Source organism: Acartia tonsa, unplaced genomic scaffold (assembly GCF_053477335.1).
Source record: "Acartia tonsa isolate MP-2025a unplaced genomic scaffold, ASM5347733v1 sca1, whole genome shotgun sequence".
NCBI lineage: Eukaryota > Metazoa > Arthropoda > Copepoda > Calanoida > Acartiidae > Acartia > Acartia tonsa.
The window spans coordinates 29,473-46,036 of NW_027649595.1; the positions used below are offsets into that span (position 1 = coordinate 29,473).

At 33.2% G+C, this 16,564-nt stretch overlaps 1 protein-coding gene across 1 annotated transcript; it reads left to right on the top strand.

Annotated features, from left to right (window-relative positions):
- The first annotated feature begins 411 nt into the window (after positions 1 to 411).
- Positions 412 to 15,099, top strand: LOC145310458 (mechanosensory protein 2-like). The gene is made up of 12 exons (XM_080150412.1): positions 412 to 436; positions 1,015 to 1,115; positions 2,197 to 2,262; positions 2,525 to 2,572; positions 6,647 to 6,688; positions 7,553 to 7,686; positions 8,706 to 8,755; positions 9,156 to 9,231; positions 9,931 to 10,009; positions 13,235 to 13,336; positions 14,421 to 14,467; positions 14,947 to 15,099. Exons 1-12 carry the CDS (start codon positions 412 to 414, stop codon positions 15,017 to 15,019), a joined length of 843 nt encoding a protein of 280 aa, XP_080006538.1. The 3' UTR covers positions 15,020 to 15,099.
- Positions 15,100 to 16,564: the final 1,465 nt, after the last annotated feature.

A 16,564-nucleotide genomic window follows, 5' to 3' on the forward strand; every position in this document is an offset into this window, starting at 1 on the left:
GTAGGTGAACTAGAAAGTGCCACATGCTGTAGTGCAATTCTTATGATGGTTTCTGTTCTACTTGTCCTAGCCACATTGGAATTACTATCTATCTATCTATCTATCTCTGTATCTATCTATCTGTTTGTAGGTGAACTAGAGAGTGCCACATGCTGTAGTGCAATTCTTATGATGGTATCTGTTCTACTTGTCCTAGCCACATTGGAATTATCTATCTATCTCTGTATCTATCTATCTATCTGTTTGTAGGTGAACTAGAGAGTGCCACATGCTGTAGTGCAATTCTTATGATGGTGTCTGTTCTACTTGTCCTAGCCACATTGGAATGATCTATCTATCTATCTCTGTATCTATCTATCTTTGTATCTATCTCTCTATCTATCTGTTTGTAGGTGAACTAGAGAGTGCCACATGCTGCAGTGCAATTCTGATGATGGTGTCTGTTCTACTTGTCCTAGCCACATTGGAATTATCTATCTATCTCTGTATCTATCTATCTATCTGTTTGTAGATGAACTAGAGAGTGCCACATGCTGTAGTGCAATTCTTATGATGGTATCTGTTCTACTTGTCCTAGCCACATTGGAATTATCTATTTATCTATCTCTGTATCTATCTATCTATCTATCTATATGTTTGTAGGTGAGCTAGAGAGTGCCACATGCTGTAGTGCAATTCTTATGATGGTGTCTGTTCTACTTGTCCTAGCCACATTGGAATTATCTATCTATCTCTGTATTTCTGTTATCTATCTATCTATCTCTGTATCTATCTATCTATCTATATGTTTGTAGGTGAACTAGAGAGTGCCACATGCTGTAGTGCAATTCTTATGATGGTGTCTGTTCTACTTGTCCTAGCCACATTGAAATTATCTATCTATCTCTGTATTTCTGTTATCTATCTATCTATCTCTATATCTATCTATCTATCTATATTTCTATCTATCTATCTGTCTATCTACCTATCTATCTATCTATCTATCTCTTTAACTATCTATCTATCTGTTTGTAGGTGAACTAGAGAGTGCCACATGCTGTAGTGCAATTCTTATGATGGTTTCTGTTCTACTTGTCCTAGCCACACTGCCGTTATCTCTTTATATGTGTGTTAAGGTAAGTAAATTTACAAAATCTAAATTTCTAAATATGCAGCAACTCATGTTTTGCCCCTTTTATTGTTATACAGTTGGTTTATTTAAGACAAAAAATTTGTCTGCAGTTAAATCAATCAATTCAAAATCTAATTATACTTTGTTATCAAGATAATCATTGATTGATTTAACCACAAATGACCTCTTTGTCTTAAAAACCCATACTAGTTGTCTCAGACCTCTTTGTCTTAAAAACCCATACTAGTTGTCTCAATATGACGTAACTCATGTTTTGCTTCTTTTTTTCACACATTGTCTATATATGCCACCAATCATGCCTTACCACACAATTATACAGACGTCACCGAAACTGTCCCAATTTTGTATAACTTTTGCGGAACAAGTTCCAATTACGTCAAATTTTTCTTTCCCGAAAAAGGGAGGGGGGGAAGAAAATCTCTTTAAAAGAGATGGGGAAAACCCCCTTTTCTCCCATCTCTTTTTTCTTCCCCCCTTCCCTTTTTTTTCTTTCCCCCTTCTCTTTTTCGGGAAAGAAAAATATGACGTAATTGGAACTTGTTCCGCAAAAGTTATACAAAATTGGGACAGTTTCGGTGACGTCAATTATACATGTAAATCTGTAAAAATTTAAGAATGAATTTTGCTTCATGATCTCTTTAATGTAGTACAAGAGTGCGAGAGAGCTGTGATGTGTAGAATTTAGCCGCAATTAATGTCATGTTCATTTTGATAAAGTTGTTTAAACAAACATACATCAATTCATGTTTAACCTTTACCACATAATAATTTGTATGATTACATATTATTACACATGATTACGTATAATTACATATGATTATGTATGATTATGTATGATTATGTATGATTATGTATGATAAGTATGATTTTGTATGATTAGATATGATTACATATGATATGTAAGATACTTATGATTAAGTATGATTACATGTGATACATATGATTACGTATGATATGTAAGATACATATGATTAAGTATGATTACATATGATTACATATGATTACATACGATTACATATGATTACATATGATTACATGTGATTATGCATGATACCTATGTTAAGGTAGTACAAGAGTACGAGAGAGCTGTGATATTTAGACTGGGTAGACTAGTTAAAGGAGGAGCCAAGGCAGGGTTCTAATTATATCATCTTTAGATTTCTAATATGGACCTTATTTATTGGTTGTTTTTTTTCATCCAGTAGGAGGGAAGAAGATAAGGTAAAGGAAGTGGATGGGAGGAATTTTTATTTTTACCAGCTGAAAGGATTACTTTATTAGAGTACATGAATATTTTGTGCAACATTCAATTAATAATATATCGATTCTCAAGATCCTTATCTAGGGGCGTAACCGTAGTTATACAGATGATATAGTTAAAATGATTTTCAGGGCCCTGGTATATTTTTCATTATCCCATGCATAGACACATATAGGAAGGTAAGAGATAGATAGATAGATAGAGAGTTAGAAAGATAGCCCTTCTGTTGATTATAATTTTTTGTTGCCACTAATTTGACACTACTAGCATGAATTCAACCGATGTACCGAAATTTTAAGCTAATCAAAAATGAAAAAGACTGTGTTGTTTCAAAACTATGGGTACAGTTGTGTCCTATTCCTCTATGGTTTCATAGGAGCTATATGTGATGAAAAACAAGGATGGCAACACCCTTAATAAAAATGAAGCTCAACAAATCAAACAGTCAGACAAACGAACGTTACTAATGTAGAGTAACAACGCTTCGACAAAGAATCCGTAAAAATACAGAGATACGAATAAGAAAATAGAAGATAGATTCATGTACATCCCCAATGATGATACAAAAAAACTATCTGTAAATTACAATTGATAGTTGAAACGATTGGACACTCAACTAAATGAGCAAACCATTTAAAATTCACTGGAGTCTCCAAAGTTATTAAGCCGAATAAGAACGAATAATAAACCTGTATTATAAAACTTTGGGGACTTGTTTAATAAACAGCTCAATGTTCCCTTCCTTCAAGCACTGGAGAAAATCTATCCAAAATTACTAAAATACAGGATGCCTATGTGTTTACATTATAAGATGATTCTCCTAGAAATCTTATTGTTGATCTATATTTTCTTTTTTTTACCCTCCACCTACTTTCAATTTTAGATTTAAGAACCCTCCCCCAAAATAGTTATCAACCTTCTCAGGACCTATGATAAACTACCCTATAAAGAGGAACCAAATCGGTTCAGTGGTTGGCGAGATCCTTTTGTACACACAAATAGACTGACTGACATCCTGTTACTTTATAAGGATTCTCTTTTCTATGGCTTTCCTTGCTAAGAAAGACATACTTACTAAGTTATCCCAAAGGAGGTATAAATACTATAAAATAGAATGCTTCTTTTTCCAAAAAATATAGAAATTTTCTAATAATAAGGATAATAACATCCATTAGTAGCGAAGCACGGAAAAGTAATGAACAGTGGGAGTTAAACAGCAGACGTTCAGTTTAGTTAAAGATAGAAAGCTAGAAAGATTGAGAAAAGATAGATAGATAGATATATATAGTTGAATATATATAGATAGATAGATAGATACATAGGTAGATAGATGGATAGAAAGATATATATTTATATATAGATAAATAGATAGATAGATATATAAAAAGATAGATAGATATTAGTTAGTATGAAGTCCCATGGGAGTTAATTATTCCAAATTCAATCTTGGAAACTAACAAGCTACAATTATTCCATGGATTGTGGATAGTATGTTTATCATAGTAAGAGGGTGTCTGTCTGTCTATCTGTATGTTTGTCTGTCTGTATGTCTGTATGTCTGTCTGTACGTATGTCAATCTTGGACACTAACAAGCAACAATTATTCCATGGATAATGGATAGTATGTTTATCCTAGTAGTAATAGGATGTCTGTATGTCTATTTGTCTGTATGTCTGTCTTTACGTATGTCAATCTTGGAAACTAACAAGCAACAATTATTCCATTGATAATGAATATACTCTGTGCTGATTCTAGTAGTAAGAGGATGTCTGTATGTCTATCTGTCTGTCTGTCTGTATGTACGTATGTCAATCTTGGAAACTAACAAGCAACAATTATTCCATTGATAATGAATATACTCTGTGCTGATTCTAGTAGTAAGAGGATGTCTGTATGTCTATCTGTCTGTCTGTCTGTCTGTCAGTCTGTCAATCTTGGAAACTAACAAGCAACAATTATTCCATTGATAATGAATATACTCTGTGCTGATTCTAGTAGTAAGAGGATGTCTGTATGTCTATCTGTCTGTCTGTCTGTCTGTCAGTCTGTCAATCTTGGAAACTAACAAGCAACAATTATTCCATTGATAATGAATATATTCTGTGCTGATTCTAGTAGTAAGAGGATGTCTGTATGTCTATCTGTCTGTCTGTCTGTATGTACGTATGTCAATCTTGGAAACTAACAAGCAACAATTATTCTAAGGATAAAGGATATATTCTGTGCTGATTCTAGTAGTAAGAGGATGTCTGTATGTTTGTCTGTCTGTCTGTCTGTCTGTAAGTATGTCAATCTTGGAAACTAACAAGCAACAATTATTCCATTGATAATGAATATACTCTGTGCTGATTCTAGTAGTAAGAGGATGTCTGTATGTTTGTCTGTCTGTCTGTCTGTCTGTAAGTATGTCAATCTTGGAAACTAACAAGCAACAATTATTCCATTGATAATGAATATACTCTGTGCTGATTCTAGTAGTAAGAGGATGTCTGTATGTCTATCTGTCTGTCTGTCTGTATGTACGTATGTCAATCTTGGAAACTAACAAGCAACAATTATTCCATTGATAATGAATATACTCTGTGCTGATTCTAGTAGTAAGAGGATGTCTGTATGTCTATCTGTCTGTCTGTCTGTCTGTCAGTCTGTCAATCTTGGAAACTAACAAGCAACAATTATTCCATTGATAATGAATATACTCTGTGCTGATTCTAGTAGTAAGAGGATGTCTGTATGTCTATCTGTCTGTCTGTCTGTCTGTCAGTCTGTCAATCTTGGAAACTAACAAGCAACAATTATTCCATTGATAATGAATATATTCTGTGCTGATTCTAGTAGTAAGAGGATGTCTGTATGTCTATCTGTCTGTCTGTCTGTATGTACGTATGTCAATCTTGGAAACTAACAAGCAACAATTATTCTAAGGATAAAGGATATATTCTGTGCTGATTCTAGTAGTAAGAGGATGTCTGTATGTTTGTCTGTCTGTCTGTCTGTCTGTAAGTATGTCAATCTTGGAAACTAACAAGCAACAATTATTCTAAGGATAAAGGATATATTCTGTGCTGATTCTAGTAGTAAGAGGATGTCTGTATGTCTATCTGTCTGTCTGTCTGTATGTACGTATGTCAATCTTGGAAACTAACAAGCAACAATTATTCTAAGGATAAAGGATATATTCTGTGCTGATTCTAGTAGTAAGAGGATGTCTGTATGTTTGTCTGTCTGTCTGTCTGTCTGTAAGTATGTCAATCTTGGAAACTAACAAGCAACAATTATTCTAAGGATAAAGGATATATTCTGTGCTGATTCTAGTAGTAAGAGGATGAATGTTTGCTTGTTTGTCTGTAGACTTTAGATATTTTTTACATTTCTCATGGGAGGGTGTTGTAAACCTTGTTATAAATCTTCCAGGGACCTGTAAGAAGCTTCTCTGTATAGAAGAACCATATCGGTTAGAAATTATGAAGACTCTTCGGTACAGACAAACTAACATCCTATTACTTTAATATAAGGATAACTTTTATTATCCCTTTTCCCTGACAAAAAGACAAAGATAGCCAGGGATCTTAAGGTATAAGACAATGGACGATAAATTGATATACATACAACCTCCAAATAAAAGATAGATTAAAATTGATATTGGTTGGAGAGTTTGAACACCACTAATTTGAAATCAACCAATCAAATTTTTAAAAAGTTTTTTTGGAGTCAACGTATAAGAAAATGTTATTGTAAAACTTTGGGAACCAGTGTAATTTACAGTCCCTTATCTCCCTGAAGATTGCCTAACAAGGAGTATTTCAAAGATAATAAAGTCAGGGAGGGAGGGGACATTGGGTTGTTTATTACACTAGTTCCCAAAGTTTTTAAAAAACTTTTTCTTATGCGTTGGCTTAACAACTTTAGGGACTTTTAATAAATTTCGATTTGTTGCATCATTAAGTTGAGTGCCCGAACGTTTTAACAACTAATTGTAAGAAGGGGTAAATTTGTGTACCATCATTGGGAATGTACATAAAGTTATCGGCCATTGTCTTATCCCTTTATATCCCTGCAATAAAATACAGGAACAAACTTGAGGAGATAAAACAAAGATGACAGTAGCGAAGCATAAAAACTCATAATGAAAAGACACTCCGACAAAGCGAATACACTCCACAGATGGCTGTTTATAGTATACGATTTGATAATAATTATGTATCGTGTTATAGACAGCTTACCACAGATATTGAAATATTAAATATTTCAGGTTGACCTGAGAGTTGTTTCTTTTGATGTTCCACCACAGGAGGTATGTCAGTCTGTCTGCCTGTTTGTCTGTCTATCTGTCTGTCTATCTGTCTGTCCATCTGTCCGTCTATATGTCTGTCTGTCTGTTTGTCAGACAGTATACAACTCAATCTTTTAGTATGAGATTCAGAGTATGACTATCAGTGTGACAGAGTGACTGTCTGTATGTCAGTCTGTCAATTCTAACATACCTAAATTTACAACAACAAAAAACAAAATTCTTTTGTCGCGTGATTCCGTTTCGGTAACTGTAGTTGCAGTTGTTACTATCGTGTCAAAAACCCAACTATCTGTCTGTATATCTAACTGTCTCGCTGTCTGTGGACTTTCTGTTTGTCTTTCAGTCTGTCTGACGATCATTTTTCCAGTCTGAAAATAGTTGAAAAATAATTTCAAATATTTTTCTAAGGTTTTGTCGCGTGATTCTGTGACAGTTACTGTGGATGCAGTGGTGTACTACCGTGTCAACAACCTAACTATCTGTCTGTCTTTCTGTATATCATTCTATCTGCCTGTCTCTCTGTCTGTTGACTTTCTGTTTGTCTTTCAGTCTGTCTTACAGTCATTTTGCCAGTCTTGAATTAGATACAAAAATACATCTACATATTCTTTGTATGATATGTATGATTATGTATGATTACCTATGATTATGTATGATTACATATGATTACGTATAATTACATTGATAACTATACATATGTTTCTAAGGTTTTGTCGCGTGATTCTGTGACAGTTACTGGTCAATAACCCAACTATCTGTCTGTCTATCTGTATATCTTTCTGTCTGTCTGTCTTTGAACTTCCAGTCTGTCTAACAGTCAGTTTGGCTGTCTGAAAATAGTTACAAAAATAAAATTTTTCTAAGGTTTTGTCGCGTGATTCAGTGACAGTTACTGTGGATGCAGTGGTGTACTACCGTGTCAACAACCCAACTATGGCCACAAATAATGTTGAGGACTACAGCCACTCAACACATTTACTTGGTGCTACCACACTCAGGTTTGTACTGTGTACTCTATACTGTGTACTTTATACTGTATACTGTGTACATTGTACTGTGTACTATGGGTTTACTGTGAGTGTGCTGTATACTATGTGTACTGTACAAACATGTTGAGGACTACAGCCACTCAACACATGTACTTGGTGCTACCACACTCAGGTTTGTACTGTGTACTGTGAGTGTACTGTGTTCTTTGTGTACTATGTACACTGTGTACTATGTGTACTGTAAACAAACAATGTTGATGACTACAGCCACTCAACACATCTATTTGGTGCTACCACACTCAGGTTTGTACTGTGTACTGTGAGTGTACTGTGTTCATTGTGTACTTTTTGTGTACTGTGTACTATGTGTACTGTGCAAATAATGTTGAGGACTACCACGCAACACATCTACTTGGTGCAACCACTCTTAGGTTTGTACTGTGTTGTTTTTATTTTATCCTAACCCTTAAAACCGAATTTTATAGCTATTCATATATAAGAAACTCAACTATTTTCCTACTGCTGCTATGTTAGATGCGCAACATATATAGATAGAGTAGAAAGAATGCCTTAGCTGAAAATATGCGCAACTCAGTACTATACAAAGTTAGGAATTCCAGACAATGGTCCCCCACACCTTTTATTAATTTATTTCAAAAAGTGGGGGTGTTGATCAACAATATAACAATTTTATCAAAATACTTAATTTACTTTACCAAAATTAAAAGATAAGGGCAATAATTGTGTAAAATATTTTCTCGTATTCATTCGAATCCGGTGGATAGGAACTGGTTCTCATCCATACGAAAAAAATATGTCTAGCATCGTATTATATCCAGCTTTCTACGAATATAGAAATGTACAATCATAAGATTAAAACTAGTTTTTTTAGCCGGTGACTTCGTCACCTCGGGGCTAAAAAAACTAGTTTAAATCTCATAATTGTACATTCTATATCCGCGGAAAGCCGTTTATAAAACGATGCGAGAAATAACTATTACTGTTTTTTAATCATAAAATCTATTTAGAAATGTTCTTGGAACAAAGTGCCTTGCTGAAATACTTTCAGAAAGAGAACAGGAATATTTAAATAAAATTAGAATTAAAAACTTTTTTGAAATCAATAAAGATGACTAACAAACTTGCCTATTGTAGTAATCATGTCTAAAGTTTAATTTACAGTTTGTAACAAACCACTGAAAAGAGATTGCTTGAAACTTTTAAAGAAAGGAATTGCTAGAACAAAAATTATTTTTCTCTAAATATCCTGAAATGAATTGTGGAGCAATTTGTAGAATCCACTTTGTTGATATCAATCAAAATGATTATAGTATTAGAAATCTTATGATATAGGAAAATGAAAAATTATTAAGCATGATTTTGTAGTTTTTTCTTACAAATGCTGTATTTTTAGCACTTAAGAACTATACTTGACCTAAATCAATTAATGAAATTACAAAAAAATATTCCTGATGCAAAGATTTCTCATTGGATGGAGACCACTCTGGATGAAGCAACTGATCCTTGGGGAGTTAAAGTTGAGCGTGTTGAAATGTAAGTTTTTAAAATCTACTTCTGGGAGGGACTTATCACTTAAAGACAGATTATTGACGCATGAAGTCAGATCTATGTTGATGCATGGTTAAATGTAAGTATCTCACCAAAATAAATTTATTACTACCTGGATCTTACACCAGATTATCATGTACTCTTTTAAAGTTAAACTTGTAGCTGTGTAAAATCACAATCACCCCATCCATTTCCTTTACCCAATCCCCTCCCCTTCTACTGGTTCAATAGACTGACAAATAAGTAACACCATTTTTTACCCTGTTGTAATATCCAAGTATATTCCATATTCATTCTTTGGTTTCTTTTGTTGTATGTCCAAACATGTAAATATTATAACTCTTATAGCTAACAGTATAGGTCTTATTCAGCAATAGATGCTTACATACTTTCTTTACAAGCCTAAATAAAACAACTTTCTATTACAAGAAGAATAGATGGACTGTTTTCAATAAAGTACATAAAGTTTGGATATTTTTTTATATTTAAAATGTTTGATCTTTAACTTATAGTGTCCAAATTGTTTAACCAATTACTTTGCTCTGCAGAAAAGATAATTTGGTTTAGCTTCAATTGGATTTACATCAATCAACTATCCAATGTCTTATGAATGAAGATATTAAGTTTCAATACAATTCATAAAAGAAAATAAATATATCTACGCAGTTTCTCTATTTTTTGTAGAAAAGATGTAAGATTACCAGTACAGCTACAGAGAACTATGGCTGCAGAGGCTGAAGCCGCTAGAGAGGCTAGAGCTAAGGTAATTTTACCATTTAAACTTAACACACCACTGGTTACTGGAAGGGTAAAGCAGTTTTTTTTAAAGGGACTATCTAAGATTATTACAGATTATGATATATGTATATATAACCTAATAAAAAATCCAATCATAAACTGTAATAATTTCAGGTAGCCCCTTTAAAAAAAAATGCTTTGCCCTTTCGGCGAACAGTGACACAAGGATTTATCTACATGTGCATTTCCGCACCTGTCTACATATGCACATGCATATATAATAACCATTTTATAAAAGTTCTTGAGGTTTTACTATGGATATCAAATATACTCAATATTTATTTTAAACACAATTTTTTCCAATTTTAATAAATTAGGATGTATTTGAAGTATAGAAAAGTGTGGAAATCTAAGCTAATGATCTATTTAAATAATTTTATATTTATTAATCACCTTCAGATGTAAAAAAAGAATGCAGGGTAGTTTTTCATTATCAAAAGTAATTCAGCAATTTTTTTTTGTAGGGGTTATTAATTTTATGACCTCCCTCCATAGGTCCCTAATACCCACTTACTAATGGATTTATTATCACTTGGATCCTACACAAGATTATCATGTACTCTAAGAAAGTGAACCTTGTAGCAGGCTAAAATCCCATCCTCTCCCCTCCTAATGGATAAATGAAAGGGTAAATAGCAATATAAATTGACAACAGTTTTTCCCCTGTTGTAATATCCACCTATATTGTACATCCATTAACCAACCCAAGCTGTTGGAAAGATGTTACTGTTGTTGATATAGGTTATAGCAGCTGAGGGGGAGCAGAGAGCAAGTAATGCTCTGAGGGAAGCTTCACAGATAATTAGTTATTATATGTAGTTTATAGCAGCTGAGGGAGAGCAGAGAGCAAGTAATGCTCTGAGGGAAGCTGAACAAATAATTAGTTATTATATATAGGTTATAGCAGCTGAGGGGGAGCAGAGAGCAAGTAATGCTCTGAGGGAAGCTTCACAGATAATTAGTTATTATATATAGGTTATAGCTGCTGAGGGGGAGCAGAGAGCAAGTAATGCTCTGAGGGAAGCTTTACAGATAATTAGTTATTTTATATAGGTTATAGCTGCTTAGGGAGAGCAGAGAGCAAGTAATGCTCTGAGGGAAGCTTCACAAATAATTAGTTATTATATATATATAGGTTATAGCAGCTGAGGGAGAGCAGAGAGCAAGTAATGCTCTGAGGGAAGCTTCACAGATAATTAGTTATTATATATAGGTTATAGCAGCTGAGGGAGAGCAGAGAGCAAGTAATGCTCTGAGGGAAGCTTCACAGATAATTAGTTATTATATATAGGTTATAGCTGCTGAGGGGGAGCAGAGAGCAAGTAATGCTCTGAGGGAAGCTTTACAGATAATTAGTTATTTTATATAGGTTATAGCTGCTTAGGGAGAGCAGAGAGCAAGTAATGCTCTGAGGGAAGCTTCACAAATAATTAGTTATTATATATATATAGGTTATAGCAGCTGAGGGAGAGCAGAGAGCAAGTAATGCTCTGAGGGAAGCTTCACAGATAATTAGTTATTATATATAGGTTATAGCAGCTGAGGGAGAGCAGAGAGCAAGTAATGCTCTGAGGGAAGCTTCACAGATAATTAGTTATTATATATAGGTTATAGCTGCTGAGGGGGAGCAGAGAGCAAGTAATGCTCTGAGGGAAGCTTTACAGATAATTAGTTATTTTATATAGGTTATAGCTGCTTAGGGAGAGCAGAGAGCAAGTAATGCTCTGAGAGAAGCTTCACAGATAATTAGTTATTATATATAGGTTATAGCAGCTGAGGGAGAGCAGAGAGCAAGTAATGCTCTGAGGGAAGCTTCACAGATAATTAGTTATTATATATAGGTTATAGCTGCTGAGGGGGAGCAGAGAGCAAGTAATGCTCTGAGGGAAGCAGAGAGCAAGTAATGCTCTGAGGGAAGCTTCACAGATAATTAGTTATTATATATAGGTTATAGCTGCTGAGGGGGAGCAGAGAGCAAGTAATGCTCTGAGGGAAGCTTCACAGATAATTAGTTATTATATATAGGTTATAGCTGCTGAGGGGGAGCAGAGAGCAAGTAATGCTCTGAGGGAAGCTTCACAGATAATTAGTTATTATATACAGTATGACCCTCGAAAAAGTATTTTTAAGCATCTGCAGCCCTTATTTCTCAATGAATTATTAAAAAATGCATATGTCCTTGTTCTCCATAGTATTCCACGTAAGTAGATATAAAAATATTTTTTTTACCTCCATTAACACCAGAGATTTTTAGTGCTAAAGTTTTGAAAAAGTGACTGAGGAAAAAGTAACTTTTAACATGAAACGATTTTTTTAGCAAAATTAAGCTAGAAATCCTTTTATTTTTGTTACTAGCAGAAACTTTATACAAAAATGAAATAAAAAATTTAGTTTTTGATTAAAAAGCATTTTTTTACACATATTTTTGAGTCTTTTTAGTTTAATGATATTTTGAAAAACTTACTTATTAGGCAAAATTGTTTAAGATTAAAAAAACAAATAAATCTCTATGAATATAGCAGGAAAATTGTTTTTGTTTCACAATCCTAACTTTAATAACAAAAAAGTTATAAAGAAAATAAAAATAAAACATAATGATTTTTTAGTCTAAAAAGCTTAATTTACCCCCTATTAAATAATTGAGATGTCAGAAAAGTAGGCGGAGCAACTGTCATAATTAATCCTTTTCTATAAATAAGGGTTAATAAATAACTTAAAATTTGCAAATAATCAATTCATTTAGTAGTATTTTTTGCCATTAAAAATTTATATTTTTTTGTGGAATAAAAAAGAAATATTTAGTTAACTTGTTTTTCTTTGTGTCTCATTATTCAGTTGCCAGAAAAACATAATATAACCATCCAAAAAATAAGAGGAACAAATAAAAATTCTTTTTCTCAGTCACTTTTTCAAAACTTTAGCTCTAAAAATCTCCGGTGTTAATGGAGGTAAAAAAAATATTTTTATATCTACTTACGTGGAATACTATAGAGAACAAGGACATATGCATTTTTTAATAATTCATTGAGAAATAAGGGCTGCAGATGCTTAAAAATACTTTTTCGAGGGTCATACTGTATATAGGTTATAGCTGCTGAGGGAGAGCAGAGAGCAAGTAATGCTCTGAGGGAAGCAGAGAGCAAGTAATGCTCTGATGGAAGCTTCACAGATAATTAGTTATTATAAATAGGTTATAGCTGCTGAGGGGGAGCAGAGAGCAAGTAATGCTCTGAGGGAAGCTTCACAGATAATTAGTTGTTCATCCAGTGCTCTACAATTAAGATATCTACAGGTTGTTATATAGATTCAGTGATAGGTTAGAGTGATAGATAGATAGATTGTGTAATAGATAGTGCCATAGATAGATAAATATATACATTTAAAGATACATTGATAGATTCATTGAATGATCATCGATAGATTCATTGAATGATCATCGATAGATTCATTGAATTATCATTGATATATATATCAATAGATACAACATAGATACATTGATAGATACAATGATAGATACATTGATAGACACATCAATATATACATCAATAGATACATCGATTGATACATCGATAAATACATCAATAGATACATGGATAGATACATCAATAGATACATCGATAGATACATCCATAGATACATCCATAGATACATCGATAGATACATCAATATATACATCAATAGATACATCGATTGATACATCGATAGATACATCGATAGATACAGCGATAGATACATCGATAGATACATCGATAGATACATCGATAGATACAGCGATAGATACATCGATAGATACATCGATAGATACATCGATAGATACATCAAGAGATACATCGATAGATACATCGATAGACACATCAATAGTACATTGATAGATACATCCATAGATACATCAATAGGTACATCAATAGATATATTGATAGATACATAGATAGATACATTGATAGTTACAGCAATAGATACTTCTATAGATACATTAATAGATGATTCAATAGATACACTGATAGATACATTGATAGTACATAAATAGATTTATCAATAGATAAATTGATAGATACATTTTTAGAAACAATGACAAATACAATTAATGATACATTGATTGATACATCAATAGAAACATTGATAGATACATCAATAGATTCATTAATAGATACATTTATAGTTATAGCAATAGATACATTAATAGATACATTGATAGATACATCAATACATACATTAATATATACATAAATAGATACATAAATAGATACATTGATAGATATAGCAATAGATTTATAGATTGACAAAGAGTAAGATTCTCTTTTTGTCTTTCATTGTATGGTCTTAAATCTAAATTTTTATATTGCTTTGATTCAAATCTAATTGTTCCTGTTTTTCAGACCCTAAGCTCCATATCAGCTGAAAAAAACTCTACAATTGTATTTCCAGGAAAAAAAGATACTAAATAGCTGCTGATTTAGGCGGGTGATAATTATAATAAAGATGACAACATCCATGAAAGCATAGCTCTGCAAATTATTATTCAAACAACTTTGGTGTAGGAGAGGTTTTAGCCAGGGATCTAAAGAGATAAGACAATGACAAATAAATTGATATGCACAATATCACCCCATCTGTAGATTAAAATTAGCGGTTGAAACGTTTGAACACCTAACTTGAATAACCAACCAATCAAAATTCACTAAAGTCCCCAATGAATAAGAAAACATAAAGTGCTTGACAGGCAATGTATGTAAAAGCACCAATTAGTTAGGTAACATCCAATAGATTTTGATTTATGACCTCTGATTGGAAATCCTAACTTGGCGTTGTAATAAGTTTTGGGCCAAATCCCCTATACTGTTACTATTAGCAGCAGTAGGGACCACTTTTAACGTCTTTAGTATCTTTCCAACTGTATCTTATAGTTCCCGTTGATATTGTTTCTTGTTTCCTGAACAAACACAAAAAAGGACGAACAGCCATCAAGAAATCTTAGAATAGCCTGCAACAGTCTACAGGAATAAGTTAATAGAAAACTAATCTTTATTTTCCCAAATATATATCTAATTTGAAGTCCCAAATCTATAATACAAAGTAGCTTGATGTCTGTCCGTCTGTCCGTCTGTCCGTCTGTCTGTCTGTCCGTCTGTCTGTCTGTCCCTTAAGATCTCAGTAACAACTGAACCGATCGGATTCTACTCTTCAGGGTATATACCTATTGGTCCTGTGGTGGTTTTAAGCTATTTTCTTGGGGGGTGAGACACCCCTAACCCCCCCAAAAACTAAAAAAAAACCACCCCCCAAAAAATTTTTTTTTACTTTTTTTGTAAAATCTTATAGTAACTGCTGAACAAATTGGGCTCTACCCTTCTGGGAATATACCTACTGGTCCTTTGGTGGTTTTAAGCAATTTTCTTGGGGGGTGGGACACCCCATCCCCCAAAAATAAAAAAATCCCAACTTCCCAAATTTTTATTTTTTTTACTTTTGTAAACAAAAACCAGTAATTGGGGTGGGGGAACCCCACTGCACAATGGGGCGAAGCCCCCATGAACCCCCAGGGCAGGTTTAAGGCTATATTGTCTATGATATATTAAAAGATATCAAAATTTATTGGCCTAATGTCCTAAAACAACATTTTAGATAATCACTAGAGATAAATTTGAAGAAACAAACCCAAATCTAAAATATAAACCCCAAAAATTACTAAAATTAAATCAGTGCTTTCCCTAAAGTTGCCTAATTGAGCACAGAGACCTCCCAACCCCCCTCCTGTTATATTTTGAGATATATTGAAAGTTAGGAGGATAGTAGTTTTTATGTTTAGGTTGGGTTAGGTTATATATTTAGTACAGAGTAACCCTGCAGGGTTAGAGTATCTTTTTTTGGGGAATCTTTATATATTTGAAGAGGGGGGGGGGGAGGGAGGTCCGAGAAATATTTCCCCCCCTCCCAAAAAAATGGGAATTATTTTAATTACAAAGTAATAAAAAAACATATCCTAGTATATAAAGTAGTAAGATTTATTTGTCTGTAGCAAAGAATCTCCATAACTGCTCAACAGATATAAGTCTCCAGGTTTTTGACTATTTTGGGGAGGTTGTTTCAAACTCTCTACCTTCAAAATTTTTATTTACACAGTCGACATACCCACTCTCCCACCGCTGGTGCCCCTAGAGGCTTGTAGGCGCGTAAGCACTAGTTTATTATATAATGTAAAATTGTTATTATATTAAATATGTATAATGTTTATTTAAGGGAGGGAGGGGACAATGGACTGTAAATTACACTGGTACCCAATCTTTATTATACTGGTTATTACAAAGTCTAAACAATAATTTTAATTTCCAGAGACGGCTTATTTAGTTTATGGTTTACATCAATTTATCGTCCATTGTCTTGTCCCTTAAGATCCCTAAATTGTCGTAGTTAAATAGAAAAATTTATTGTAATTAATAAGAACTTAAATGAGAAATTTATTTAATAAATTTATATTTAATAATATTATTTTCTTATTTTAAAAAACAATTTTGTATGTCTG